This window comes from Lynx canadensis, chromosome C1 (genome assembly GCF_007474595.2).
Source record: "Lynx canadensis isolate LIC74 chromosome C1, mLynCan4.pri.v2, whole genome shotgun sequence".
Classification (NCBI taxonomy): Eukaryota; Metazoa; Chordata; class Mammalia; order Carnivora; family Felidae; genus Lynx; species Lynx canadensis.
In genome coordinates, this window is record NC_044310.1 from 105413080 (window position 1) to 105438780 (window position 25701).

At 48.9% G+C, this 25701-nt stretch overlaps 4 protein-coding genes across 7 annotated transcripts; 3 read left to right on the top strand and 1 right to left on the bottom strand.

Annotated features, from left to right (window-relative positions):
• The first annotated feature begins 621 nt into the window (after positions 1–621).
• BNIPL (BCL2 interacting protein like) lies at positions 622–7822 on the top strand. Its single transcript, XM_030327757.2, has 10 exons — positions 622–639; positions 1482–1735; positions 1896–1960; positions 2401–2625; positions 5000–5182; positions 5373–5475; positions 5639–5770; positions 6868–6954; positions 7134–7232; positions 7597–7822. Exons 1-10 carry the CDS (start codon positions 622–624, stop codon positions 7631–7633), a joined length of 1203 nt encoding a protein of 400 aa, XP_030183617.2. The 3' UTR covers positions 7634–7822.
• On the top strand, positions 7822–10475 carry CC1H1orf56 (chromosome C1 C1orf56 homolog). The gene is made up of 2 exons (XM_030327754.1): positions 7822–9541; positions 10379–10475. Exons 1-2 carry the CDS (start codon positions 8525–8527, stop codon positions 10397–10399), a joined length of 1038 nt encoding a protein of 345 aa, XP_030183614.1. The 5' UTR covers positions 7822–8524; the 3' UTR covers positions 10400–10475.
• A 442-nt stretch (positions 10476–10917) lies between these two features.
• CDC42SE1 (CDC42 small effector 1) lies at positions 10918–18487 on the bottom strand. The gene is made up of 5 exons (XM_030327762.1): positions 18371–18487; positions 14966–15279; positions 14316–14426; positions 13524–13612; positions 10918–13227 (listed from the first exon to the last, which is right to left on the bottom strand). The coding sequence occupies exons 2-4, from the start codon at positions 15017–15019 to the stop codon at positions 13538–13540; spliced, it is 240 nt and encodes a 79-aa protein (XP_030183622.1). The 5' UTR covers positions 15020–15279; positions 18371–18487; the 3' UTR covers positions 10918–13227; positions 13524–13537.
• MLLT11 (MLLT11 transcription factor 7 cofactor) lies at positions 16710–25048 on the top strand. Of its 4 annotated transcripts, none has more exons than XM_030327760.1 (3): positions 16710–18097; positions 19256–19374; positions 23811–25048. In XM_030327760.1, the coding sequence occupies exon 3, from the start codon at positions 23817–23819 to the stop codon at positions 24087–24089; it is 273 nt and encodes a 90-aa protein (XP_030183620.1). In that variant the 5' UTR covers positions 16710–18097; positions 19256–19374; positions 23811–23816; the 3' UTR covers positions 24090–25048. The 4 variants fall into 4 exon arrangements, with proteins under 4 accessions (XP_030183620.1, XP_030183621.1, XP_030183618.1 ...); XM_030327758.1 differs by having other exon boundaries at positions 16711–18097; positions 19256–19420; XM_030327759.1 differs by having other exon boundaries at positions 16711–18097; positions 19349–19420.
• Positions 25049–25701: the final 653 nt, after the last annotated feature.

Consider the following 25701-nt stretch of genomic DNA (forward strand, 5'->3'; position numbering starts at 1 on the left):
TATGCTCAAAAAGTGGGGCCAAGATAGTCTCAAAACCAAAATATTTTTTTACCACTGTCTTTTGCTTTTTGTTTTTTTTTTATTTTTTTGTTTAAAGAGCAGCCTCCAGGTGGCTCGGTCGCTTAAGGTCCAGCTCTTGATTCGGCTCAGGTCATGATCTCATGGTTTGTGAAACTGAGCCCCATGTCGGGCTCTGCACTCACTCTGCAAGAGCCTGCTTGGGCTTCTCTCTCTCCCTCTCTCTCTGCCCCTCCCCTGCTTGCTGTCTCTCTCAAAATAAGTAAGTTTTAAAAAAAATAAAGAGTAGATTCCAGAAGATTATAAGGAGTCTGGAAGGGAAAACAAACTGCCTTCCTTGACTCCCCTGAGACTAGCCATTTTAGAAAATGTTCTCTCCTCCAAAGCCCGCCCCCACATAGGCAGGGTTTTTCTCTTGGGCAAACCTGTTCCTTGGGAAGGGAAAGGGAGGTGGCAAAACCTGTTTGAAGGCGAGGTTGCCTTCCTTGGAGGCAGGAGCATCTAGCAGTGAGACAGAGAAGGCCACGAAAGTTCTGGGGAGCCAGGACAACCCACTCTCAAGACAGCTGCAAGCATTTAAGGGAGACAGACCAACGTGGCAAGATGGGGACCACACAAGAGGTGGGAGAAAAGACGTTAGACCTTGGGTAAGTAAGATCTGGCCCACTGGATTGGAAACGAGCAATGAATAGTTGTGAGCTCTGACCAGGGCAAATCTTGGCTTCCTGGAAGAGACCCAACTTCAAGAAAAGGAATTTGCAGAGGAGTAGGGTGGCTTCAGGTAGAAAATGGGGAACTGGGGGTTCAGGATAATCCCCTATTGTGTTGTATCTGATAAAACTGCCCGTTGGGGGGCCTGGGTGCCTCAGTCAGTTAAACGCCTGACTCTTGGTTTCGGCTCAGGTCATGATCTCATGGTTCGTGGGTTCAAGCCCCACATCTGGCTCCGTGCTGATGGTGTGGACCTGCTTGGGATTCTTTCTCTGTCCCTCTCCTGCTCGCTCTCTCTCTCTCTCTCTCTCTCTCAAAATAAGCTTAAAAGAAAAAGAAAGAAAGAAAGAAAAGCCTGCCTGTTGTGTTTTCTAATATCCACTCCCCAGAATGGCCCTCAGGAAAGCTGACCCAGAAAGAAGCTGAGGTCCAGGTACTCCTTCCCAGCAAATCTTCCTCCTTACCTTCTTCCCCCACCCCTCCACCTCTGCCAGGCTTTGCCCTGACCACTCCCCAGCATCAGGCCTGACGAGGTGCCATCATCTCCAGCCCTGCCTGGTGACAGCTGGGCGGGTCTGTCAAGTTCCACCCAATCGTATGTAACAAGGAATATCTTTACCACTCTCGTGTAGGTAGAGCAGGGCCACAGAGTTAAATACGATTATACGATTAGCTTTACATTCCACCCTCCCTGGGCTCTGAAAACCCCACCGTGGGGGTGATCTGTTTCCAGGAAGGGGTGGAGGTAGTAGAAGTATCCAGAAGACAAGAGATCTGAGGGTTTTCTTAAGGCCTGCTCTCTGCTCTGTACCTTAATTACTGTTCATTCCAGTGTCTCCTACCTACGATCCAGTTCCCTGAAGACACTGCCGAGTTTGTCTCACGATCACCTCTTCTCCCCTGGGACTCTTAGGGCTGGGGAGAATGCTGAAGCAGGGCCAGCAGCACCCCTGAGACTCGGGGAGCTGGAGCTGAAGGAAGAGTGGCAGGATGAGGGATTCCCCAGGTGAGGACTTTGAGGGATGTTCCTTAGGACTTGAAGGAAGGAGCGGGGGAGGGAGGCAGAGGTGAGAAAATCGTGGCAGGGCAAGAGGACTGATAAACTGATACCTGGCTCGATGCGGTTACCCTCATTTCTGCTCCCCCTTGGAATCTTTCCCCTCTAGACTTCTTCCTGAAGAAGTTGACCGTTCTGAAGATACTGAGGATCCCAAGAGAGACTCACAGGCAGGTTGGTAAATTAGAACATAGGTCTCGGGGCCCCTGGGTGGCTCAGTCGGTTGAGTGTCTAACTTCGGCTCAGGTCATGATCTCACGGCTCATGAGTTCAGGCCCCGTGTCGGGATTTGTGCTGACAGCTGGGAGCCTAGAGCCTGCTTCTGATTCTGTGTCTTCCTCTCTCTCTCTGCCCCTCCTCCACTCATGCTCTTTCTCTCTCAAAAATAAACATTAAAAAAAAAAAAAAAAAAAAAAGTAGGCCTCAAGCTCTTGATTCTAGCCCAGACTGCTGCCCTCATCCCATCACAGTTCTACTTCTCTTTTCCCCAATGTCCCATGTTAGTTCTTCTTTAGAATTTACCCCATCTCACTACTTCTATATGCAGGAATTCCATCTCTTCTTGCCAACACACACATACTTTTTTATTCTTTTCTCCTTTCTCCCAATCCCAGGTACACCAAGCACTTTAGCCCTGTGTAGCCCACGCCCCATGCGTAAGCGTCTCTCTGCCCCAGAGTTGCAGCTGAATCTGACTAAGGAGACTGGAGGCCGTGGAGCTTCTCCCACTCATTCCGAACCTTCCTCTCCTGATGGCAGTTCTGACCTGGAGGTAGACGAACTGGAGACACCTTCAGACTCGGAGCAGCTGGACAGTGGACATGAATTTGAATGGGAAGGTGGGAAAGAAACCTGAGGCTGGAGCTGGTAGGAGTAGAAGCTAGAGTTAAAGCAGCTCAGGATGGATTTAATCGGACTAAAGTTAGAAGCAATAATGTGGGGACCAAGTGATAAGGTCAGCAAAATTACTTTCCTCAGAACAGAAAGCTAGAGCCTATAGATCCCATGCGAGAGTCATCAGTAGAGGGGTGGGGAGGGTCCTTTGTTTATTAAGGAAAATTTTATCCGTTGAGTGTTACATGCTATTACTGAGCAAGAACCGAGTTATAAAGATGAATAAGATAGTCCTATCCTCAGGGAATTCTCTGTTTAATAGGAAATTAAAATATACATATTTTATGCAAATAAATATAGTTAAGGATTATGGTCTCCATATGTATAGGTTATGGTCAGCAGGGATGAGAACAAGGTCAATTCTGCCTGAGAAACATTAGGAAAGACTTCACAGAGGAGGTGATTCTGAGCTGGCCTTTATCAGGTAGCTGGGGAGGCATTCTAGGTGGAAGAAACAAGTTGGGTAAGAACATGGCATGTTGGAGAATTCAAAGTATTAAGCATGACTATTTTGATATTAAAGAAAACTTTGTTTCTTCTCTACTCACAACGCTTCCGACACCAGATGTGTGGGTTTTCCCCACCCCAACCAATTCTCCACTTCTCCAGACATCAAAAGGGTGTCTTACAGTTCAGCCATGCTGCTTGACTGGAGTCAGCACAGACCCCACAGGTTAAGGGCTCCCCTACAGGATTGCCCTGGACTTCAGATGCCAACCACATGTCCAAATTGTCACTTGAGCTTCTGAATCAGGGTGCTATGTTAAGTTGGCAAGAGTCAAATCATGGAGGTCCTTGCTACCATACTGAGGAGGTTAGATTTTATCCTGTAGGCAATGAAAAGGCACTGAATGGTTTTAATCAAGGGAGTAACATGATCAGATTTGACGGCTCTAAAGAGGTTGGAAACAACCTAAAGGTCCATCAGTCGAGTATTAAATCTAATACGGTGTGTCCATGCAATGGAATACTAAATACTAGGCAACAATTTCTTAAGATGAAGCGGCTGTTTCCATTGCTATGGAAGGATCATGCAGAATTGCTGGATATGGTATATTGCCATTTGAATAAGAAAGGTAGGGTAGAAAACAAAGCTTGCTGTAGCAAGGGGATAGAAGGTGGAATGAAGTAAACAAACTAGAGGCAAGGAGACCAGTTAAGAGGTTAGCACTAAAGCCAGGTGAGTAATGCTAAGAACCTGAATCAGGACAGCAATAGTGGAAAGAATAATAAGAGAATATAATGGAGATAGATGGAAGAAGATATGGGGTCCAGCTGGCTTGAGCACTGACAGAGAAGAAAATCTTGGATGACATCAGTTTTCTCTCTCAGGCAGCTAGATGGATGGAGTCATCAAGAAAGGAAATATGTGGGGCGCCTGGGTGGCGCAGTCGGTTAAGCGTCCGACTTCAGCCAGGTCACGATCTCGCGGTCCGTGAGTTCGAGCCCCGCGTCAGGCTCTGGGCTGATGGCTCAGAGCCTGGAGCCTGTTTCTGATTCTGTGTCTCCCTCTCTCTGCCCCTCCCCCGTTCATGCTCTGTCTCTCTCTGTCCCAAAAATAAATAAACGTTGAAAAAAAAATATTTAAAAAAAAAAAAAAAAAAAAGAAAGGAAATATGGCCGGGGCACCTGGGTGGCTCTGTTGATTGAGTGTCTGACTTTGGCTCAGGTCATGATCTTGCAGTTCATGAGTTCAAGCCCCACGTCAGCTTCACTGCTGTCAGCCTGTCAAAGCAGAGCCCACTTCAGATCATCTGTCCCTCTTTCTCTACCCATCCCCTACTTGTGCTCTCCCAAAAAAAAGAAAAAAAAAAAAAAGGAAATATGGGAGAGAGGAGGAAGAGAATGAGTCTGACTTACAGCTGGGTCTGGTGACTTGAAGATGACACAAACTAGAGATGTCCACTCTAAGCGTTTAGGGACATGGGTCTGGAGTTAGGAGAGACGTGTGGGTTAGAGAGGCAAATTTGGAATCATCATCTTACTGGTGGTGATTGAAGACATGGGAAGAGATGAGCTCACCCAAGGAAAAGCATGGAAAGAAGAATCCGGAAAAAAACTAATACTGGCAAGGGCCATGGACCTACCATAGTGCAGGGTTACCTCAAGGCCAGCGTCTAGTGAAAAAGTGAGGATCATGAGTCACAGGAAATAGAAACCAGCAAGCGGTTGTATTGATTGGACAAACTAGGGCTGGAGTCCTGGAAAACACTGAGGAATGAGATGTTGGAGTAATCAACTCTAAGAACCTGGGGAAGTTACAAGACACTGAAGGTATGTACCGTGCCTTATGGACCCTTCCCCATCCCTCTCTTTTAGATGAGCTGCCCCGTGCAGAGGGTCTGGGGGCCAGTGAAGCAGCAGAAAGGCTGGGCCGGGGTTGTGTGTGGGATGTAGCTGGAGAAGATGGTCGTCACTGGAGAGTGTTCCGAACAGGACAGCGGGAACAGCGAGTGGACATGACGGTCATTGAGCCCTATAAGAAAGCCCTCTCTCATGGAGGTAATGACTACCATAAGTGGAGGGGTAAGAACTGTGACTGACTGAATAAAAGGCTTGAGTTGGAAACTCAGTTACTGGGTACAAAATCCTTCCTGTAACTTTCAGAGACCCTCAGAGTCCTTCAACCTAAACAGATGTACTGTCAATGTGTACCTGTTAACTGAATAAATGGTCCCTTTGTCCTCTCCAGGTTACCATGGTGATGGCCTCAATGCTGTCATTGTCTTTGCTTCCTGTTACCTACCCAGCAGCAGCATCCCCAACTATACCTATGTCATGGAGCACTTGTTCAGGTGAGTCCGACGCCCTGAAGGGCCCCAGGGTGGATGTTGGGAGGGAAAAGCAACAACAAGAACACCCTGTGATCAGCAGCTGACTGGAAAGTCTACAGTCATGTCCCCCCGACACCCCACATCCTGAAGCATGTCCCTTCCTTGACAGTTGTGTGCCCCCCAGGTATATGGTGGGAACTCTGGAGCTGCTGGTAGCTGAAAATTACCTGCTTGTCCACTTGAGCGGAGCCACGACTAGAGCCCAGGTCCCACCTCTGGGCTGGATGCGCCAGTGTTACCATGCTCTGGACCGGCGGTGAGCCACGGGGCAGCGGGGCTGCCAGTCTCTCTGTGCCTTCTCTTTCCCTCTTTCCATTCTTTCTTCTTCCACGTAGCCCCTTCCTCTTTACCTTGTCCCTCTACACCCCTTTCCAGGCCTCTCCTGTCTTCTGTCCTCTCTCGGAATCAGGGAAATCTAGTCGCAGATCTTGCCTTTCCCATTTACCTGCTGTATGACTTTGGGCAAGTCACTTAGCCTCCCTGGGACTCCATTTCCTTCTCTGCAGAACAGCAACAAGAATACCTTCGCCATCGCGCACGTGTGAAAATCAAATAAATCAGCGTGGCATGTTGCCTGGCACGCAGAAGGTGCTCCCTTTGGTCACCATCTCACCATTTATTTCACTTCCCAGGAGCCACTGTCTCTGCCTCTCTTCTCTGCCTGCTTCCCTGACCCGTAAGGCTTTGTTCCATGCGACGTTCCCTTTTCCTCCTTTCTTTCCCCCATCTTCCCTTTGCTCACTTTTCTCTTTCTTTTTGTTTCTTCCCCCCTCCCCCCCACTGGCCTTCCTCCACCTGGAGTTCTGTCAGTTGTCCTCCTCACAAGGGGAGGGGACAGGGGAGTCGCCAAGGACTTAGGCAAGGGTAGGGCACAGGAGGGAGGTGGGGCAGAGGAGGACTCCAGGCTGAAGAGTTCTGGCAAGAGATTCCTAAAACCAAGGAGCCTTGGGGCACCTACGTGGCTCAGTTGGTTAAGCTCTGGCCTTGGGCTCAGGTCATGATCTCACAGTTCACAAGTTCAAGCCCCGCATCGGGCTCTGTGCTGACAGCTCAGAGCCTGGAGCCTGCTTCGGATTCTGCTGTGTCTCCCTCTGTCTCTGTCCCTCCTCCTGCTTGCTCTCTCTCTCTCTCAAAAATAAATAAACATTAAAAAAAAAGATTTAAAAAGAAATAAAACTGAGGAGCTTTGCAGGGCTAAACATGATGGGTGGGGCTCAGACTGTGGCCAAGGAGCAGGGACTAGCCCCAACTGCCAGAGAAATCTAGAAACTGCAGAAGTGAAAGCACAGAAGATAGCTCCACCTGATTTTCTGGAATGAAGGTGGGAGAACAGAACAATCTCCTATTCTGCAGCCTCCGGAAAAACCTGCGTGGCCTGGTCGTTGTCCACACCACATGGTATGTGAAGGCATTCTTGGCACTGCTGCGACCCTTCATCAGGTACAAGCTTTGGGGACCAGGACCCGCTCCCATTTTCAAAATCAAGATTAAGAAGATCTTGCCCCACCCTGGCTCCTTCTAGCCTTAACCATGCTATACTTGTCACATGTCCCTTTGTAAGCCTCTCCAGGAGCCCTCTTCCCAGTACAACACACACTTGGCTTATCCTCTCTTTTCAGTTCCAAGTTCACACGAAAGATCCGTTTTCTGAACAGCCTGCGAGAGCTGGCCCAACTCATCTCCTTGGATCAGGTTCACATCCCTGAAGCTGTCAGACAGTGAGTTCCGAGCTTAAGGATAAAAGTTGGGGGTGGGACGTATAAAGCCCATTCCCGTTTTCTTAATGCCTTGGGAGAGATGCAGGGGAACTAAATAAAAAACGATACATGTAAGTGCTGAGGCATCCAAGAATAAAGGAATATTCACAGCACCGAATTTAGAGGAGACTGAGATCACCCCTAGAGGTCAAGAAGGGATATGTTGGCAGTGCAAAGGAGAAAATGTGTTGGGGGGAGGTCCTAGGGGACCTCCAGCTTGACCAGCAGCAGATCTCCTTCAATTCTCTGGCTTCTCTCCCCAAACCAGTAGGTAAAATCCAGGTCTTGCTCCTGTACCACCTTTTTGTTTTTCTCTCTCTCCTAGGCTGGACAGGGATCTCCATGGCTCAGGAGGCACCTAGTATAAGACAGGACTCAAGGACCTTAGAACCAAGCAAAGATACTGATCTGCCTATGCCCTAACCCTGAAATATCTGGGCTGCTTCCTAAACCACCTCATCTTCAACCCTAGTGCCACTGGACCTTCACATATCATTGGGGTGTCATTCCTCTCATAACCCTGCCTTCAAAGTTCTGAGGTCCGGAACCTGATTTCCCGGGGGGGGGGGGAGGGGGAGGAGGCGACACATCATTTCAGCAGTAGGGGTGCATATAGGGGTGTCTTGTATGGGAAAGGGCAAGGCTGTGGGTTTTAGTCCTGCTTGAGCTGCAGAACCCTGGGCAACTAACTGCATCTCACTGAGTGTCCTCTTTTCCTCCCCCTTCAAATGGGAGCCCCTGGTCGCCTGTGAAGCTCAGGGTGGGTGGGGCATAACTGACCGCGGCAAGCCCCCCACCCCCACCCCGTCTGTTGGGGGACCAGGAGTCAGCTCCCTACGTATTGAAGAACCGCTGTTTCCTTCTTCGTCACGTCTGCTGCCTGTGAGCCTGGGAAGGAGCGCTTTCAAAGCCTGTAGTTTCGTCCTGTCTCGTAAACTCAGATCCGTAGCGGTTAATAAACTGCGATGCACGATGTAAGCTCGGCTCCGAGGAAGTGCACTGCCTGACCAGGCCCTTACGTCACAATTGCGTCTGGTGGTTCTGCCGGAGTTCTGGCTGCTGGAGTTCCTGGGATTTTAGCTCAGCCCCTCGGGCTACGCCGAGAGGGCCTGGGGGAGGGGCGTGGCGCGCGGTAGGAACCCCACGGGCCTCGGTTCCAACGGCCCCCTGGGTCGAGAGTGGAAGGGAGGGAAGAGGTGGGAGACCCGGCCTCCTTCGCTGGCCTCCTCCTCAGCCGCCCACTGCCCGGCCCCATGGTCCCCGCCGCCGGCGCGCTGCTCTGGGCCCTGCTGCTGAGTCTGGGGCCCCGGCTGGCGGGGGCCCAAGGCCTGACTTCCACCGAGTCGCAGCGGGTAAGTTTCCGCTCCGGGGTCCCTATGTCCCGCAACTACCGGACCACCCCCCGGACCGGCGCTCCCAAGAAGATGAGGGTAACAATGGAGGACGAGGATGACCTCGTGGCCCGTGCCGACCGCCTGGCAGGCCCGGCCGCGGCCGAGCTTTTGGCCTCCACGGTGGCCACAGGCGTCAGAAAGTCAATTGTGTCATCGCCGGAGGAAGATGAGTCTTTGGAAGAGGGGGTTGTGATCAACGCCAGAAAGAGTAATGTGAGCGGAGAGGCTCTCCGAGCGACTTCCAATACGGCGAGGATGCCCAACCCAAGGTTTAAAGCAAATACCCAGGAGCCCGAGATCAGGATGTCTTCTTCAGACCAGCGGGCCAACACGTGGATGTCCACTGAGGACTTGGTTCATCCCGAGAGTACCATGAGCCAGTGGTCAACAGCAGGGTCCACCCCGAGACCGTGGCCACACCCCTCACCAACAGCCATGCCGCCAGCAGAGGACCTGCGGCTGGTTCTCATGCCCTGGGGCCCATGGCACTGCCACTGCAGGTCAGGCACCATGAGCCGGTCCAGGGCAGGCAGGCTGCAAGGCCTTTCCGGGCGCCTTCGAGTTGGAGCACTGAGCCAACTCCACACAGAGCACCGGCCTTGTACCTACCAGCAGTGTCCCTGCAACCGGCTTAGGGAGGAGTGCCCTCTGGACGCTGGTCTCTGCCCTGACACCAGCTGCACCACTCAGACCACCACCACCACCACCACTACCACTCCCATACCGCCCCTCAGCTCTAGACTCAGACCCACCCCCTTCCTCTTCTTTGGCCCCAGCCCCAGCCCCAGTTCAGCCCTTGCTTTTTGGAGACGAGTCCGGATCGGGCTGGAGGATATTTGGAACAGTCTGTCTTCAGTGTTCACAGAGATGCAACCAGTAAGTGTTTGGTGAGAGCCAAGGACCTTTGTTGATGAAAAGTCCTGACATCCAAAATCCTGTTGGGTCAACCAGCCGGTGTGCTTCCATGAACTGTCATCTGTTTGGTCATTCATTCATAATATACTAGTTATTCACATTATTGTTAGCCATTGATTCCACTCATTTCTTGGGCAACTGCTGGTTGGTTAATGGGTAACATGTATGGGTCATTAGAGAATTATTGACCAAATTGTGAAGATTGTAGGTATATCAACAATTCTTGATGCAGACAATAGATGTGGAAGATATAAATCATTCTCAGCTCACGAATGCAGTCTAATAGTAACAACAGCTAATATTTAAGGTCTTACTATGTGCACTTTACCTGGATCGACCCTCACAACAATGCTGTGAGGTGTTATTCCGTTACAGAGGAGGAAATGGGGGGCACTGACACCAGTGCCGAAGCCCTCCACCACCACTATCCCAAAGAACTCCTGGGATGATTTCCAGTAACTTAAGAATTCTTTGGGAAGGATAGTCCTCTGCATTACCAAATGAACTACCAAAGGTTCTGATTGACTTGATAAAATATTCTCAATTGATAGGATTTCGGGACATTTGTGGGAGAGAGGAAGGACACTAAAATAGTATATACGGTCAGTCATTTTGCAAGTTTGTTTTTGTCCTTCTCCCCGGATATCCAATACCAATGATTCAATATAAAGAAGCCTAAGTAGGGGGCAGTAGCGTTGAGGGAATGAGGGCTTATGGGGAGAGGGAGATGAAGCAAGGAAGGGAAAACATAGATGTGGTTCTAACATTTCCCCTCTTCTCTTCTGTTTTCTTACCCAGCTAGAGAGAAACCGCAGGTAATGGCCACTTCATCCTCAAGAGAAGGTGTCAGCATCTCAGCCTCCTCACCCTTTCAATCCCAGAACCTACTGGATATTTTTAGTACAGAAAAAATTAGAAAAAATATTGGTCTTGTGTCTCTTTACAGACGTATCTGAGGGTGGAGGCCAGAAATCTCTTCAACCTTAAAACTGAGCTGTGTAGCTAACACCATTGGGCCTGATCCCTTCCCTTGTCCTCCAGCATATTTCACCCCCACCCCGTACCCCAGGATAAATTGTTGATGTTGCTCGTCTCCCTCCTTTCCCGATTTTTTAAAGATGAAAAATCTCAGATGAAAGCCAAGAAGAGGGAACAGGAAGAACAAGGAGGTGAGCTCTTGGAAAAGGATGGTAGTCTTATCTTCACAGTACTTGGCCTTCTCTCCTTGGAAAGGGTGATGTTGGCACAGAATTCCATGTCGGCTACTTCCTAGGAGTGACATCAACCATATCTATCCTTTGACCCAACACACACCTGTAGTGATCACTCTGCGACTATTTTGCTTACACGTTTTTTATTTGAAAAATGTAGTTAAAAGTCCAACACATTTTTAATATAAATTATGACTCTTGAACCCATTGCCATCACTCTTAAATATTGTTAAAGTGATGGTAGCATACACATTAGAAAAGGTAGCTAAAGGCAAAAGAACACCAAAGAAGACTGTGTCCAAAGAAAAGACATCAGAATAAGGCTAAAGATCAGGGTGTCCTGAGTCCATGAGCCCCCCCATCTTTCTACCCTATCCTGTTAACCCTTCAGATTGAGTATAACCCTCAGGCCATTAAGCTACTTTAGGACAAGATGAGCTACTTTCAGAGCAACTAGCTAGATTTGAACAATAAATTGGGAATGTATGACCAATCTTAGACCCTGAAAAGGGCAGGAAATACACTGAAATGGAAACACAATTAGAACCTGTCACTAGAGGAGGGGCACACTGGATGGATGGTGGTCTCAGCAGAGTGGATCCTAGTTCCCACATTCCTGACCCCATCACCATCAAACAGGATGCTGCTTGTTACGGAGCTAATGAGAGACCCCCACCCTCTCAGTCTCTGAGCAGGCGGGAGCTCACCGGTTTTGTCCTGCCTTCCTAACCACCCTGCAAGGAAGGGGACAGAAGAAACACCTGAGAAAACAAACTGCCTAAAGACCCTGTTCCTGCATTATTTTCCCACCTAAAGCAGACTCTTCAGCCAGGTGGGGAGTGGGACCTGGTCTTCAGACGAAACTCCCTGAGTCTTATTCGTATCTGGTTCTAGGACCAGGGCACAGAAAGAGAGCTTAAAGTTTGCAGAGGACACACCAGGGTGTCTGTGGCTCTCTCTATTGCCTCTTCTCCCTCCCTCCCCCAATCTCACCAAACCCTGTTCCTGCCTCCATACTAGAGGAACCCCTTCTCCACAAACAAGAACAGAGAAGGGTAGTAGGCATCGCATCCACCGGAGACATGAACCCATGTGAGCAGAGCAATACCCTGAATAAAGAGCCTGTTTTAGAGATGATGTGCGGCCCCGTTGAGCCTGCTTTCCAGAGGGCCTAGTTCATCTATGGCTCAGGCTTCAGATGAATAATGAAATGGGTGTAGGGTGAGGAAAACACTTTACAGAGAGATACCTGGACTCTTGAGCAGTGGCCCTCAACTAGGGGTGATTTTTGCCCCCGGGGGGAGACATTTGGCAATTCCTGGACATTTTTGGTTGTCGTAACTAGGATGGGCCAGATGTGCTACTAAATATCCTAGGATGCACAGGATAGTCCCCCATTACAAAGAATTACCCAACCCAATGTCAAAAGTGTCTGGGTTGAGAATCCATGCACTAGAGGTGTCCCCACTCCCATGTGGTAAGGACTGGAAGATCCCTAAACTTACAGACGATTGTTTTCAACCAACCACTCCTCCCATCTTCAGTGGTTTGGAGGTCCACTCAGAGACCTACCTCCTAGTTTTGCAACATTCTGGGTTTCTCTCCAGATCCCTCTTTCTCCTCACCTGGGCCAGCAGGGAGATTGGCAGAGGGCAGGCAAGGTCCCCAAGAGTTAAATGGAATACCATCAGGTTAAGATCCACCTCTAACCTAGGTCTTAATCAATGGGAAACAAACACGTTCCTAGTGGGGATGAGGTCAAGGGTAGAGGTAGTAGAAGGAGGGAGGTCATTAAGAGAACTCATCTTAAAATTTTAATTAAAGATGTTGGGGGACTCACAATGCTACAGAAACAGGGTTAGAGGCCTAATTAGAGAAAGACCCTGGTAGTTGCAGAGAGATACTGAGGGGCTGTGAGCTTAAAGTCTGAGATCTAAAGAGAAAGAGTAGACTCGGCAGTGGTCACCCTCCCCTCCTCTCCCTGCTTGACGTCTGCTTCAGTTCATTCCAGGAGGAAGAAGAAGGGCAGGTAAGGAGCTTCTCAGCAAAAAGCCAGCTTCAGCTTTGGGAATCTCACTCACCTACCCCATTTAAGGAGTTCCAGGTTAAGAGTTTAAAACAGATGGCACCTAGACCGTCATTCAGGAGAAGGGAACTTATCCTGGGTTCCCAGAAAACTCCTATCTCAGATCTGAGAGTGTCCGGGGCTTCAGCTGAGCTCCTCTGGCCAACCAGTAGTCACTTGGTCAGTCCTGCTGCCTTGACCCCATCTCCAGGAGGGGCTATAGCCAGAGGGAATAGAGGGAGTCCAGCCCCCAAGCCTTCTGAGGCACTAATAGGCAGATAGGGAAAAGAGGGACCCGGGGGTCACTGGTTCTAGGAGGGAGCAACATCTCTTCTGGGCTGGACATGGAGTGGAGGCTTCGACAGCAGAACCTGATTTAAAAAGAAATTGAAGAAGGAGGATTAGTCTCAAGGAAAACTGAGGCCTTAGGGGTAAGGCACCACCTAGTGTAGACTCTCGGCTATTTCCACAGCATGCTCTTTTCTCGATTTCTATCTGTCTGTGCCTCGCTGTCTCTCTGCCCTTCTGGGTCCTCCATTCTTGACTCCCCCATCCTAATACTTGCTTCTCTCACCTCCCATTCTTGCAGGGGATCGGGGTTCTGAGGTGGGGCGTCAGGATGTGCTATCGGGCTGGAGATGTTGGATGGGTGTCCTTAGTTACTTACCATTCCTGTCGGAGCTACAAGCCCCTAGAATTGCTCCATGGCCTGTCTCGGTTTCCCTTGGATCTCATCTGCTCCTGGACAGCACCTGTCTGTGAAAAAGCACACGTGAGACCCTCATCCTGTCTTGATGTCACACAGGAAGCGATCTCCCCTGTGCTCTCCATGGAAGAGGCGGACCCCATTGCTTTGGCAAAAAAAAAAAAAAAAATCAATCTGAAAAGGTTAAAACCAACCACCATTCTTCCAAGGGAAGTTTCAGTGTCTCCCTTCATACTGACTTTCATGAGGATGAGATAAAATGGGTCTTCTACTAATAAGACTCTCACAAAGGACTCTCTCATATTTATCGGAGTTTCACAATTGGTGAAAAGACTCCTTCACTATCTCCAGGCCTATTTCCCTTGTTCTGAGAGCAGAAAAGTGTATTAGACATTATTTAGGACAGGGGTGCTCAGTCAGTCTTTTTCCTGTCCTAATGCAACCGGCCACAATATGACTATTAACTCTTAACTAATAGAAGGGTCTGGTTTGGGGGAAAAGCCCTCCAAGTAACTCTGGGGTCACATATATCCCCTGTCCCAGTAAAGAATAATTTACTAATTATAAAAATGAGGGAGCTTAGGCCAGAAACCTGAAATGCCAGGTCTCAGGTTTATGTGGCTGGTGACCAGGACTAGAATCCTAGCCTCTTACTTCCCCATCGATATTCATATGTCCCCTGCTTAAACTTCAAAAAAGGGGAATGGTTCTAGGCCGCAATCCCACATCAACCTCTCCCCACTGCCTTGTTACCATGGTAAGTCCATCTCCGGCCCCCATCTCCCCAGAGCCAATGTGAGTCAGGTGGACAAAATTCATTGGTTCCCCAATCATGGTCCGGTCAATTCGTCTCCTCTTCTTCTTCTGCTTAGAGAAGACAGGGGAGTTAAGTCGGAAGCCCCCTCTTCCACACGAAGTGTGGAAAACCACTTTTAGTGGTCTTGAAAACCACTAAAGGAAGAGCTAAGGGCCTGATGGGCAAGGGTATGTGGCATCACAACAGGGAAATCACTACGGTCTAACAATATAAACACAGAGAGGACACAGGCAGGGTGACAATGACAAGAGCCTGCAGAGTGAATGCCAAAGAAAGGACATATCAAAGTCACCTCTGGCTGATGAGGAAACAATGGGGGGGGGGCGGAAGGGGGGGGACGGACAGGTACTAAGCTCCGCCTACAACTCCCAGCATGGACAGAAACAGGAAGTGACAGCTAGGGCTATTCAGTTCCTCTGTCTCCCAGTTCCCCTGTATCCCATGTGCACACCTGCCTGGCCATAGAGACTACTGTGACGGAAAGGGAGGCAAGCAGGGTGCTTTCTGGGTGCTGTGTCTGCCTCACAGGACGCGGTAACTGACTTCTTTGTGTGCTGGGGTGGGGGGTGGGGGGTTGGGGACTCACCGGCTGGGGTTTCTCTACCACGCAGCAACCTAGTTTGTGCCAGAATTCACTCATGTTCCCTGATGGTTCCAGTTTCACTCCTCTGCCTGAGGCCCCAGAGGGCTCTTGCTCTGGTGTTTTGACTGCCCACTCCTCAGTGCCCTCAGGTGTAATGACAACCCGGGTTTACTCAGCTGGACAGGTCTGGAGACAGCACAGTCTGTGGTACCCTTGGCTGGGCAGTGAAGTTCAGTGTCTCAGACCCTGAGAGACTAGCAGGATGAGACTGGGGTGAGCAGGCAGGCACAAGGTTATGTCTTCTCAGCCCCAGAAACCTGGATGGGCAAAAAGTAAAGAGAGAAGAAAGTTGGTGAGAAATCCCAACTCTACCACCAGCCCCTCCTTGAGAAGCCTCCTGATGAGCCTAGATCTTCTTGTTCTCCCTTAAAGACCCTGGTCCTGCACCCAACACTAACCTCTCCAAACACAGGAACCTCACAGTGTGATGCCCAGAGAAAGGAAAAGAACCAGAAGGGCACCAAGCGGTTGAGGAGCTGCTGGAACCAAGGGAGAGGCAGGGAATAGAAGCATTTAGGGTGAGGATGGGAGGGGCCAAGGGACACTGGCACAAAGGAGCAGTTTTGGGGGTGCCACAAGTCCCTCCTCCCATCTCCCTGGGTTTAGGGCAGAAGGGGAGGGGCAGTTAAGTGACCTTTAAGAGGAAATGGTGGTTTTTTTGTTCTCACAAACAGGGCCTCCACCCTTGTCCCTCCCTTTTTCCTTACCTTACCCTAAACATCTAGATTTTCTTTAAGACCAAGAGAGGCCTTGACTGCCCAGGTTGTAGTTGACCAACTGCAGCAGGTTGGACCTCAAGAAAGACTTTCTATGGTGAGGAGTTTCTTCCCTCTCTAATCCCTGCCCTTGTTCCTCCTCATTTCCTTCAACTGAGATCCAACCTTTCCCTTCAACAGCTCCTTTATTACTCGACCTTGAGATCTTTCCCGAAGGCTGTATACACCACACTCCTGCGTGTGCACCTCTGCGTGCACATATGTGGCACGGCCAGGATTCCTGCGTGTGTGCCTTGGACAGATGATCTGTGCACAGGCTGTAGGGACACAGGTACCAGGTATCTTCTGTCCCACAGGCGTCTTTCTCCAGCTCCCCACCCTCTTCACATGTCCCATCGTGCAGTGCCGCTCTGCTCTGCCTCATCCCCCATGGGGCCTCAGGCCTCCCCGCCTGCCTCCTACTCTCATGCTGTGACCTGTTCTCTCCTCCCTCCTCTCCACTTCCATTCCCAAGCTTCACCAGCCAACCAGACATGAGGAACTTTCCAACAGCATTAGTGTCCAGGGAAGAACTTCCTTCCCTTTTCCTCCCGGCCAGCCAGGCTAGGGCACACCTGGGTTTCCCCTGGGCTCACTGCACTTCCCCAGTCCTATGATACAGGCAGCCTCAAAGACTCCAAATGGGGCTGCTTCATGAGTATTACACTCTAGCACAAATAGGAATCTCCCTCCCCTCCACACCTGGAACCCCGAAGCTCTGGGCCCAAGACCGCTCTAAGAACTGAGAGGATTTTCTAATATAGCTTTGGGATGAGATCACACAAACACTAAGATACGGCTTGTAGGGGAGAGAAAGACCTAGGAGCCTGAGCTTTACTTCCCTTCCCACCACTGGAGGGGAGGAGTAATGAGACAGGGGCGGAAGTCAGAACACAGCTGTCCAGAGAGGGGAGCTGTGGTCAGTGGGGAAGTCAGTCAGTCACAGGGTTTGTCGCAATGGTGGTGGTGGCGGTTGTTAAGGGCTGCAGGCAGGGGAATGAAGAAAACAATGGAGAATCAGAGGAAACCCCCAATACCACCAGCCAGGCTTTACAGAGAGTGGACTCTCCCCCAACACCCAGCTGAGTGGACAGAAGTGGACGGTGGGAGGGAAGAGGAGAGAAGAGGGGAGAGGAGAGGGAGGGAAAGGGGCAGTGGAGAGAACAAGGACGTTTCTGTTCCTTTTCCAGGGATCTGGCAAGAGCTGGGTGGAGGGAAAGCATGTGTGTGTGGGACTTGGCACGAAAGGGCCAATGATGATGAGAAGTGACCAGGAAATTCCATTCCCCAGGACACAGAACATAAGGGTCTCTGAAACTTGGCAGGGGAGTCAGAGTGTGGAGAAGGGTGGGCAGGCTGAATGTGGTGGTGGCAGGGGGTACAGGCCAGAAAAGGAAGTAAGAGCAACGGGCTGCCACTCTCCTTTAAAGTATCTAGAGATGAGTGAGTTGAGGAAAAATGAAGTCCGGAGCTGGTAAGCCCAGGAGGAAGAGACACCTGCATTCACTGCCCACTATTTTAGCCCCCCAGTGGAGGGGAAGGGGCTGGGAAGAGAGCAGGAGGACTCAGCATTAGACTGTGTAAGGCCATATCCTGACAGCCTAGTAGCATTGAGAACTGGGCCTGAGTCCCAAATAGGAAGGCTGAACGATGGAGCTGGGAGACACCAAGGTCACACTAGGACTTAGGAGCTTCCCAACCACTGGGGGAGTGAGCAGGAGGAGGGATGGGAGAAAGGTTCCAGTGGGAAAGGATGTACAGATGTAGTTCCCCGGTCCTGTTCTAGCCCCAAACCGGTTTTCCCGGTCCCGCTGCCTTCAGCCCCAAGGCCTCCAACCCGCTGCCCAACAAGCCTTCACAAGAAGCAGCTGGAGAAAGAGAAAGAGAACTGAGAGAATGGAGTGGGCAATTTTGGCTCTCAGCCCGGTGCTGCAGCTGGTTCCTTGTGGAGACCTCCCGACACGCAGGGCTGCTGAGGGGCTCCGGGGAAGTAGGGGAACAGCACTCTTCGATCAAGTGACAGGCATCTGCCCCAGTACCGACTGTGCCTTTCCCCAAGGAAGGTCTTGTGGGGGCTTACTAGGAACCGGAGCTAGGCTCTAAGCTCCCTCCCCAGGAGACTCAGTCCCATGGACTGCATTTCTGTCCACTCCCCAACTCTACCCAGAAATCCTCTGCTCCTCCCAACGCTGAACGAGGACTGGGATCCCGCTGTGAATTTTCCAGACTGTCACTGTCTTCCGTGGCTGCTTTGGCCTCAGATTTGGCCGTCCCAGGACCCAGCTGTGTGCTTCACTGTCCAGCACACGCCACCGCCGAGGTTAGTGAGTCTCGGAGACTTTATCCCCTCTGGCCTCCGTCCCCCCACCCCCCCCATCCCAGTCCCTCCCTGCCCTCTGCCCTTCAGCGGCCACGGCCTGCGCACCGCACGGGCGGGGATGGAGACTGTTCCTCTGGGAACGCACTCCTCTTCCCACCAACCCTGCATCTCTACAGTCCCAGCCTCCCTCCCCCCCACCCCCAGCATCCGGTGCGTCTCCACCCGGCAGCGCAGGCGGGGCTCACCGCCCGGGGACCCCCGCCGCGGTCTCACCTGCCGCGCTTCGGCGTCGAGGCGTGCGGCTGCCACGGGTGGGGGCTCCCGCGCCGTGCCCGCCGGTGTGGGCTTCCCGGGCTGGCTCCGCGGCGCGGTGGGAGAGCCGAGGGCGGGCCGGCAGAGGTGGGGCTGGCTCGGGGCGGAAACGGCGGCGACGCGATTACGAAACCCGTCCGGCCCGGAGCTGGGCGCACTGCTCCCCCCCGGACTGGGGAGGCACTGCACCACACGGGGCCGTGGGAGGTGGCCTGGCGGCTTCGGCCGGCTGGCACCCCTGCGCGGGCCGCGGGCGGGGGGGTGGGGGGCGCGCCCAAGCCGCGATGCCCGCAGCCTCACGTCCCCCCTTGCGCGCCAGGCATTGCGGGGCAAAACTAAGAGGAGCCCCCAAATCCCCCGAGCCCGACTAAGTTTAGAGATTCGTGGAAGCACCCCACCCCATCCTCCCGTGCTCTCCCCGAAGTGGAATGGGGCTAGGTTTATTTACTCATTGTGAGGGTGCGGAGGCGAGTCGCAGGAGTAGGGATTGGAGGGGGGAGGGGCGAGGATTTTTTTTCGGATTCTCAAAAATAAAACATTTCGTAACTTGAAATCCTTAAATTGAGGCATAAAGGGACACCCCTCTATTGTTATCCAGAGTTAAGCTTTTTAAATCCATAAGCCTAAAATTAGGGGACAATTAACTACTCATTCATTGCACCCCAGGCAGCAGGGGGGTGCGGGAAGAGCTCCGGAATAATTGTGCCGACCAATAAAGCCTACGAAGATGCTTTAATCCTGTCTCCCTCCCTGAAGTGTTCTGGAACCTATCATTTGAATTAGCCGAGTCAGGCAAGGAGGGGGCGGGGAGTCCTTCCGCCCTTCTTAGGAGGGGCTGCATTGCAGGGGGAGACTGAGCAGATAGACTCAGCCACTGGAGCGAGAGAGGGAGTGAGAAGACAAAGCCGTCAAAGCCCCAACAGCTTGCTTTCTCTCCAGCCCTGAGCAGACGCCGGAGCCTCGAGGTACTCCTTCCATCTTGGGAACACACTAGTAATTCATTGATAACAGGTAAACTAAATTGCGGGAAGGGGGGCAAGGGGCTGCAAAGATAAAAGAGCAGCTGCTTCTAGTTAGGTTGAAGACCCTTAATAAGGATGAGGTAGGGACAGTTCAAGAGAAGGGGCGCTGTGAACAATGGGTAGGTTTTGGTCACCTTTTAGATCCCTTTGCTAAGATTTCCATTATTGCCTTCTAATACACAGACATTAATTTCTAACAATTTACATGGAATTATTATTTCTCAGCGTTTATCTCATTTCAAGTATCTATTTGCCTAGAATTTGTCTTAGGTGTTTTATTATCTTCATTTGTTATCTCCATGTTCCTTTTCAAGCTATAATTTGTTTTACCTGTTTTTTGATGAATCTGTAGTATTTGCTCTAGCCTGTACTTCCATATATATATATATATATATATATATATATATATATATATATATACATACACACACATACTTTTTTTCTGTGGTGTTCTATTGATGTGTCTGCCTTCACCCCAAACTTATTTGTCTCCATAGGAGGGAATTTGGGGGAAGGGATGACATAATATTGAAAGTAATCCTGACCTCTCGTTTAACAGCCTCTCACTCCCCATCTCAAACCTTTGCTCCAAAGAAAGAGGCAGCTTGAGGTAGGAAGGTGGGGGCCTCTGTGTTGGAGAACTGCCTGATCCTATATTGAAATCAGTACAGCCCACAAAAGCTACATAGCAGATTCTGGGAAGGAATGCTTATTTGCAGCTCAGTGAGAATAGATGGGGGAAGGTCATGGCTAACAGGGAAATCCAAGACCAGAATGAGGGAGGCACTTATACTGAAATGCCAGAGAGCTTCCATCCCCTCCAACCACCATCCCTGTCATTCCCCCCAATGGTGGCAGCATGACACAGCAAGGCCCTGTCAGGCAGGTAGGCCTTGGGTTCCCACAGAGGGTCTAGACAAAGGGTATTTGGGTGTGTCTGTGGGGCTCAGAGAGAGTGTGTCTTTTTATACTACATATTTGCTAATCATGTATCCCTAAGAATACAAAGGGTGATATTTAGAAATTACCTTTGCCTAAAGTATCTGGATCATTTAAAATGAAGGACATTTGGAAGGATTTATTGAGCATATATTGTGGTACAAGGCACTGTCCAAGCCCTTTAAGAAATGGAAAGAGAGATGAGGTATGGATGGAGAACAGTTGGGGAGGGGAAGAGAAAGCTTGCTGAACAGGGACCTCCTGCAAAATTTGGAGACTTGGGAATTAAATCCATACTATATTAAACACCAGAATTTCCTTACTGATGAGAGTAGAGTGAATGGTATTTTAGTTGCAATTTTCTGTGTGGTCAGTGTTCTTGACTTGAATTTAAATGTCATACATGCTTGTATGAGTGTCTTTCTATGCATTTGGTACTCTCTGTACATGTCTCCGAGTTCATGGCATAGCTAGAGATTTTAGGCCTTGTAAGTTAATATTTTGTAAAATTTCCTTTAGCATTTTTTTATTGCAAGATACGCTCTGCCAGACGCTCAGGGATTGTTTAGACAATTTTTATACATATCTGGTTTTAAGAAAAGTAGTCAGTTTGTCAAAGAGCTTTTTCACTGTCTCAGATTCTAGCTTGCTCTCTACTGTCTTCTGCATTTTCATCATTCAGATCAGAATCACAGGAACAGTCAACATCTAATCTACTGAGTATCTGTTCTTCAGCAACTAAGAATTCTTGCAAGTTTTGAGAATATTGGTATAGGATTATATAAAACTGTACGCAACTATCTATGTACAACACATCAACAAAGACCACATGGGGAATGAGACCTATGTTCTAACTGGCTGGAAGGCTTCACGAGTCAGCAGATAATTTCTAACATGTTTTCTTTTCTTTCCTTTTTAAAAAAAAATATATACCGTATGTTACAGCACAGAATATATTTATTTAAGTAATCTCTACACCCAACATGAGGCTCAAACTCACAACCCCAAGATCAAGAGTAAAACACTCCACTGATGGAGCCATCCAGGAACCCTAAACATGTCTTCTAGTTTTAAAATTCTATGATTTTTCCCCCCTGTGATTCTATTTTTTAAAGACTCTATCATGTGCCCATATTATACTAAGCTTGATCTGGAGAGGACTGGTAAGGGAGGAGATATTAAAAAAAAAAAAAAAAAGCCAGCAATGTAGGCAAATAACTGGCAATTTAGTTAAAAAAGAAAAGGAAGGAAGGAAGAAGAAGAAGAGGAAAAAAAAAAAGTCTCTGGTCAGAAGTCCGTAACATTGATGATCCTAAGGTGGTCCCTGTCTGAAGCCAGAGTAGGTAGTCTGATAGGTCCAACCATTTTTTGTAACTCTTTCTGTGCACATGTCTCTGGAAATTACTGTGGAAATGATCAGAGTTGAGTATCATAGGATGATGACCTCACCTTTCCAGCACCCTCCCCCACCCTGTTCCAGTCCCCACATAACCTTCCTTCTAAGCAATTTCTCTGCTGAGTAATGCTCAGTTCCCAGGGTTTATTTTGGAGCCTGAACCTCAGAAGAAAAAGAGCAACTGAGAACTGGCTTTTAACATTAAAAACATCCTGGTCTGCCCACTCACCAGTCCTAAAGCCCCTACACTCACACATAACTGTGCTCTAGATTAAGGCTTTTTTGTTCTGGCTCAGTAGAGACAGTTCACATTATATGCGGTTATAGTTCCTGTAGTGCAGTGGTTCTCATGTTCGCCTAACACATTATATGGGGGCAGTTGGGAACCTATTTAAAGCCACTGTTTAGGAGCCTCAGGCCTGGTAGGAGCCAATGGAGTGTACTGGGAGGAAGGCCTTTTAAAATGGGGTTCTATTTTTGGAGGCAGTGGAATGTTCATTCTGCTTCTTTGGGAACATTTCAACTAATGCTTTTGCCCCTTCTTGGCTAGTAACCAGCAGGGTGCAGGAGGCATACTAGTCCTATAACATCAGGGTGTGGGTGGGAAAAGATGATAGGAGTACTTGTTAGAGCATAGAAAAGTATCGAATTCTGTCAAAGGACTTTCTCCTTCTGGTCTAAACTCTTACTTTCCTTACCTGGAATTCCCAATCCATTTGCTCTCAGGTAAATTCTAGCATTAGGATCAGAGAATCAAGATCTTGTTATAGCATAGGAAAATTCTTTCAGCACCTACCTGGGCTTTGTTTTGAAGGAGAGGTAGGCTAGAGAAAACTATAAATACAGGCTGTTCAGGCTTACCTGTGGGCTAAAAGATGGGAGTGGCAAGTTATGGATGGATAAAGAGAGAAGATTAGGGGTGCTTTGGTGGCTCAGTCAGTTGAGCGTCTGACTTCAGCTCAGGACACAATCATGGGTTCAAGCCCTGCATCAGGCTCTGTGCTGACAGCTCAGAGCCTGGAGCCTGCTTTAGATTCTGTGTCTCCCTCTTTCTCTTGCCCCTTCCTGGCTCATGCTTTCTCTCTCTCTCTCTCTCTCAAAGCCCTTTTTAGAGGTACCTATTAAACCAAAGTTAGGAAAAAGCCAAGTATTTAAAAACATAAGAATTCAGGGGAATGATTTCTCTAAGGACTTGAATTCTTCTAGGGACTTGTGGTAGTCTTGAAACTTGGGTGGTATTTTAAGATGGAGAGCAGAGAGGAGCTTTCCAGGCTGGTGGAAACACATGATGTGGGGAGAGTGGAGCACCTGGAGAGGGCATGGGAGCTCTGCGCCCTCTTCCTGTACTTGGCCTTGTGTATCTCCTCCATCTGCCATTCCAGAGTTGTATCCTTTTGTTGTAAACCGATGATCTTGTACGTAAAAGAAATAATAATAAATACAAAAGATGGAGAGTAGACAAAGTTAAGCAAGACAGAAATGAGCATAACTAGCAGAGACTGTACCATGGCTAGGAAGGATGAGCCAAATTCTAGAAAGCCTTGAAAACCAGACCCAAGATTGACTTGAAGCATTAGGCAGTGAATAAGTCCTTCCAAGATGGGAGAAGGCAGGAAATGGTAGAAAATAGTAATAAAGGAAAGGTTCCCAAAGCTTGTCCTAGGAAATCTGGATCACGTACAGAGGCAAATGATAATGGGAGGTTTTTATTTTTTTTTTAAGGTTTCTTTTTTTATGTTTTTTTTTTTTAACCTTCATTTATTTTGAGAGAGAAAGGGCGTGCCTACAAGTGGGAGAGGGGCAGAGAGAGGGGGAAAGAGAAGCCTAAGCAGGCTCTATGCTGTCAGTGCAGAGCCCAGTGCGGGGGGGGGGGGGGGGGCTCCGTCTCATGAACAGTGAGGTCATGACCTGAGCCCAAATCAAGAGTTGGATGCTTAACCGAAGGAGCCACCTGGGTGCCCTTGTGAAGTTTTGAAGTAAGGAAAGGCCGTGGGCCATGAAGAGGTTGCTATAGAATGAGGACTAACAGCTGGTTCCTTTCTAGGAAGTTATGAGGGACCCTGTGAGTAGCCAGTACAGCTCCTTTCTTTTCTGGAGGATGCCCATTCCAGAGCTGGATCTGTCGGAGCTGGAAGGCCTGGGTCTGTCAGATACATCCACCTACAAGATCAAAGACAGCAGCGCTGGCAAGATGACCGGGCAACCAACTGGAGTTGAACAGGAGAAACACTCCGAAGGCGATGCCCTCCTGGAGTACAGCACCTTCAACTTCTGGAGAGCTCCCATTGCCAGCATCCACTCCTTCGAATTGGACTTGCTTTAAGCCCAAGACTCCTCTCTCCACCACCTTGCCCTGTCTTGCCTTGCAAGCCCCTCCCTTCCCACCCTTTGTCCTGTGAATCTTGCTCTCTCCCCTCTATGGTGTTGAGGTGGTGCTGATGAATCTGCCAGAGTTGTGTTGTATTTATTAATTAATTATTTATTTATTTATGTTATCAGTTTTTCTCAAAAGCCCTTAAGCCCCAAAGTTATCCCCCCAGACACTAATTCCAGAAAGAAGCCTGGTGGGGGGCGCCAGAGTGTAGTATAGTAGTTCAAAATGGGGGACAATTTTTTTTTTCATTTTAATCTTCTTCAGAGATTGTTCAAACCTAATATCCTCCTCCAGATCGGTAAACACAAATCTTTCTTCAACAGTCGCTGAAAACCCTGGAAGCTTTGAGATTATCTACTACGAGACAGTAGGATTTCTAAAAGGCTGTTAAGGTGTTAAGTCTCACTGTTGGATCTTGCTCCTTACAATACCTTCTTTTCCTCAGAGAAATCGGGTGTAATGAAAGGTATAAAACAAGAGGTGATAATACCTCATGGAAAACGAAAATAAGGGAAAGAATTGAATCGTTTCAGAAATAACTATATTGTCAAAGGGGTAATCCTTCAAACCTTTGCACTTTACAACTTTGCTCCTAACGCTGAGGGAAATGACTCCAATTTCAAATCTTAAAATGTAATCTTGCTGAGTACTATGATAATTTGTAAGGTATGATTCTGTTTCTAAAAGGCATAATAGGGTTTGGCCTTTAGTGTTTTAGTCTTGCCACCTCCTGCGTCTGCAATGGAGAATACTGATCAATGGGCCTCAGGCACAGTTCCTCAGCTACCTTGAGACCTTGAAATAATCACATTATGACCCTACACCTTGTACCCCCATTCCTTCCAAAATTATTGCTGCTGATTTGTGCTGCCATTTTCTCATTTCTTGAATAAAGACATTCAATCCCAGGCCTGGATTCTAGTTTTCTCTCTTCAAAGAGAAGCGGTATAGATCTCCAAAATTAGCCTTGCTTTCACCTTCAGCTTATATATTGTCTTTCAATAAGAGTTCTTTTAGTAGCCTTTGTACATTAAAAATGATGAATATCAGATTGGATAGGTATCAATAAGGGTGAAATCAACTTAAAATTACAAAGCTATTTAGGAAGAAATGCAAACAACCACTCTTCTGCTTGACCATTGGCTACCAACATACTGAGGGAGTAATTCTAGATGCCTCAGAAGGCATCTGTGGCACGAACCGTGCTCTTAATCTCAGTATAGATGCCTTAAAAAAAGAAACTAAGTCATCCAAATACGTTATCTGCTTATTTATAACTCAACTCATTAAAAACAAAGCCCCACTGGTCGTTTTTGGGTCCTTACTATACGAAAGGCAATGAGCCAGGAGATAATAAAAGGATACACACGGCAATGAAACAAGATTTTGACTCTCAAAAAAAGGGAACCTGTAAATACCAAGGTGGATCACACTTGGGGAGTATGCCATACTTTAAAGATGGCACTACCAAGTTCAGAAAAGGAGGTAGACGCGAAAACAGTTGGCTTTGAAAGGCCCACCAAAACCGACAAAAGCCAAGATCTAATGAAAGTAGAGCCGA

Coding starts and splice junctions, on each gene's coding strand:
- BNIPL (XM_030327757.2), top strand. Junction 2,626..4,999: donor ACATGAATTTGAATGGGAAG/GTGGGAAAGAAA, acceptor CCTCTCTTTTAG/ATGAGCTGCCCCGTGCAGAG. Junction 6,955..7,133: donor CTGCTGCGACCCTTCATCAG/GTACAAGCTTTG, acceptor CTCTCTTTTCAG/TTCCAAGTTCACACGAAAGA.
- CC1H1orf56 (XM_030327754.1), top strand. CDS start 8,525: ATGGTCCCCGCCGCCGGCGCGCTGCTCTGGGCCCTGCTGCTGAGTCTG. Junction 9,542..10,378: donor TGTTCACAGAGATGCAACCA/GTAAGTGTTTGG, acceptor TTTCTTACCCAG/CTAGAGAGAAACCGCAGGTA.
- CDC42SE1 (XM_030327762.1), bottom strand. CDS start 15,019: ATGAGTGAATTCTGGCACAAACTAGGTTGCTGCGTGGTAGAGAAACCC. Junction 14,427..14,965: donor TGGTAGAGAAACCCCAGCCG/GTGAGTCCCCAA, acceptor TTCTCTAAGCAG/AAGAAGAAGAGGAGACGAAT. Junction 13,613..14,315: donor CCGGAGATGGACTTACCATG/GTAACAAGGCAG, acceptor GCTTTTTCACAG/ACAGGTGCTGTCCAGGAGCA.
- MLLT11 (XM_030327760.1), top strand. CDS start 23,817: ATGAGGGACCCTGTGAGTAGCCAGTACAGCTCCTTTCTTTTCTGGAGG.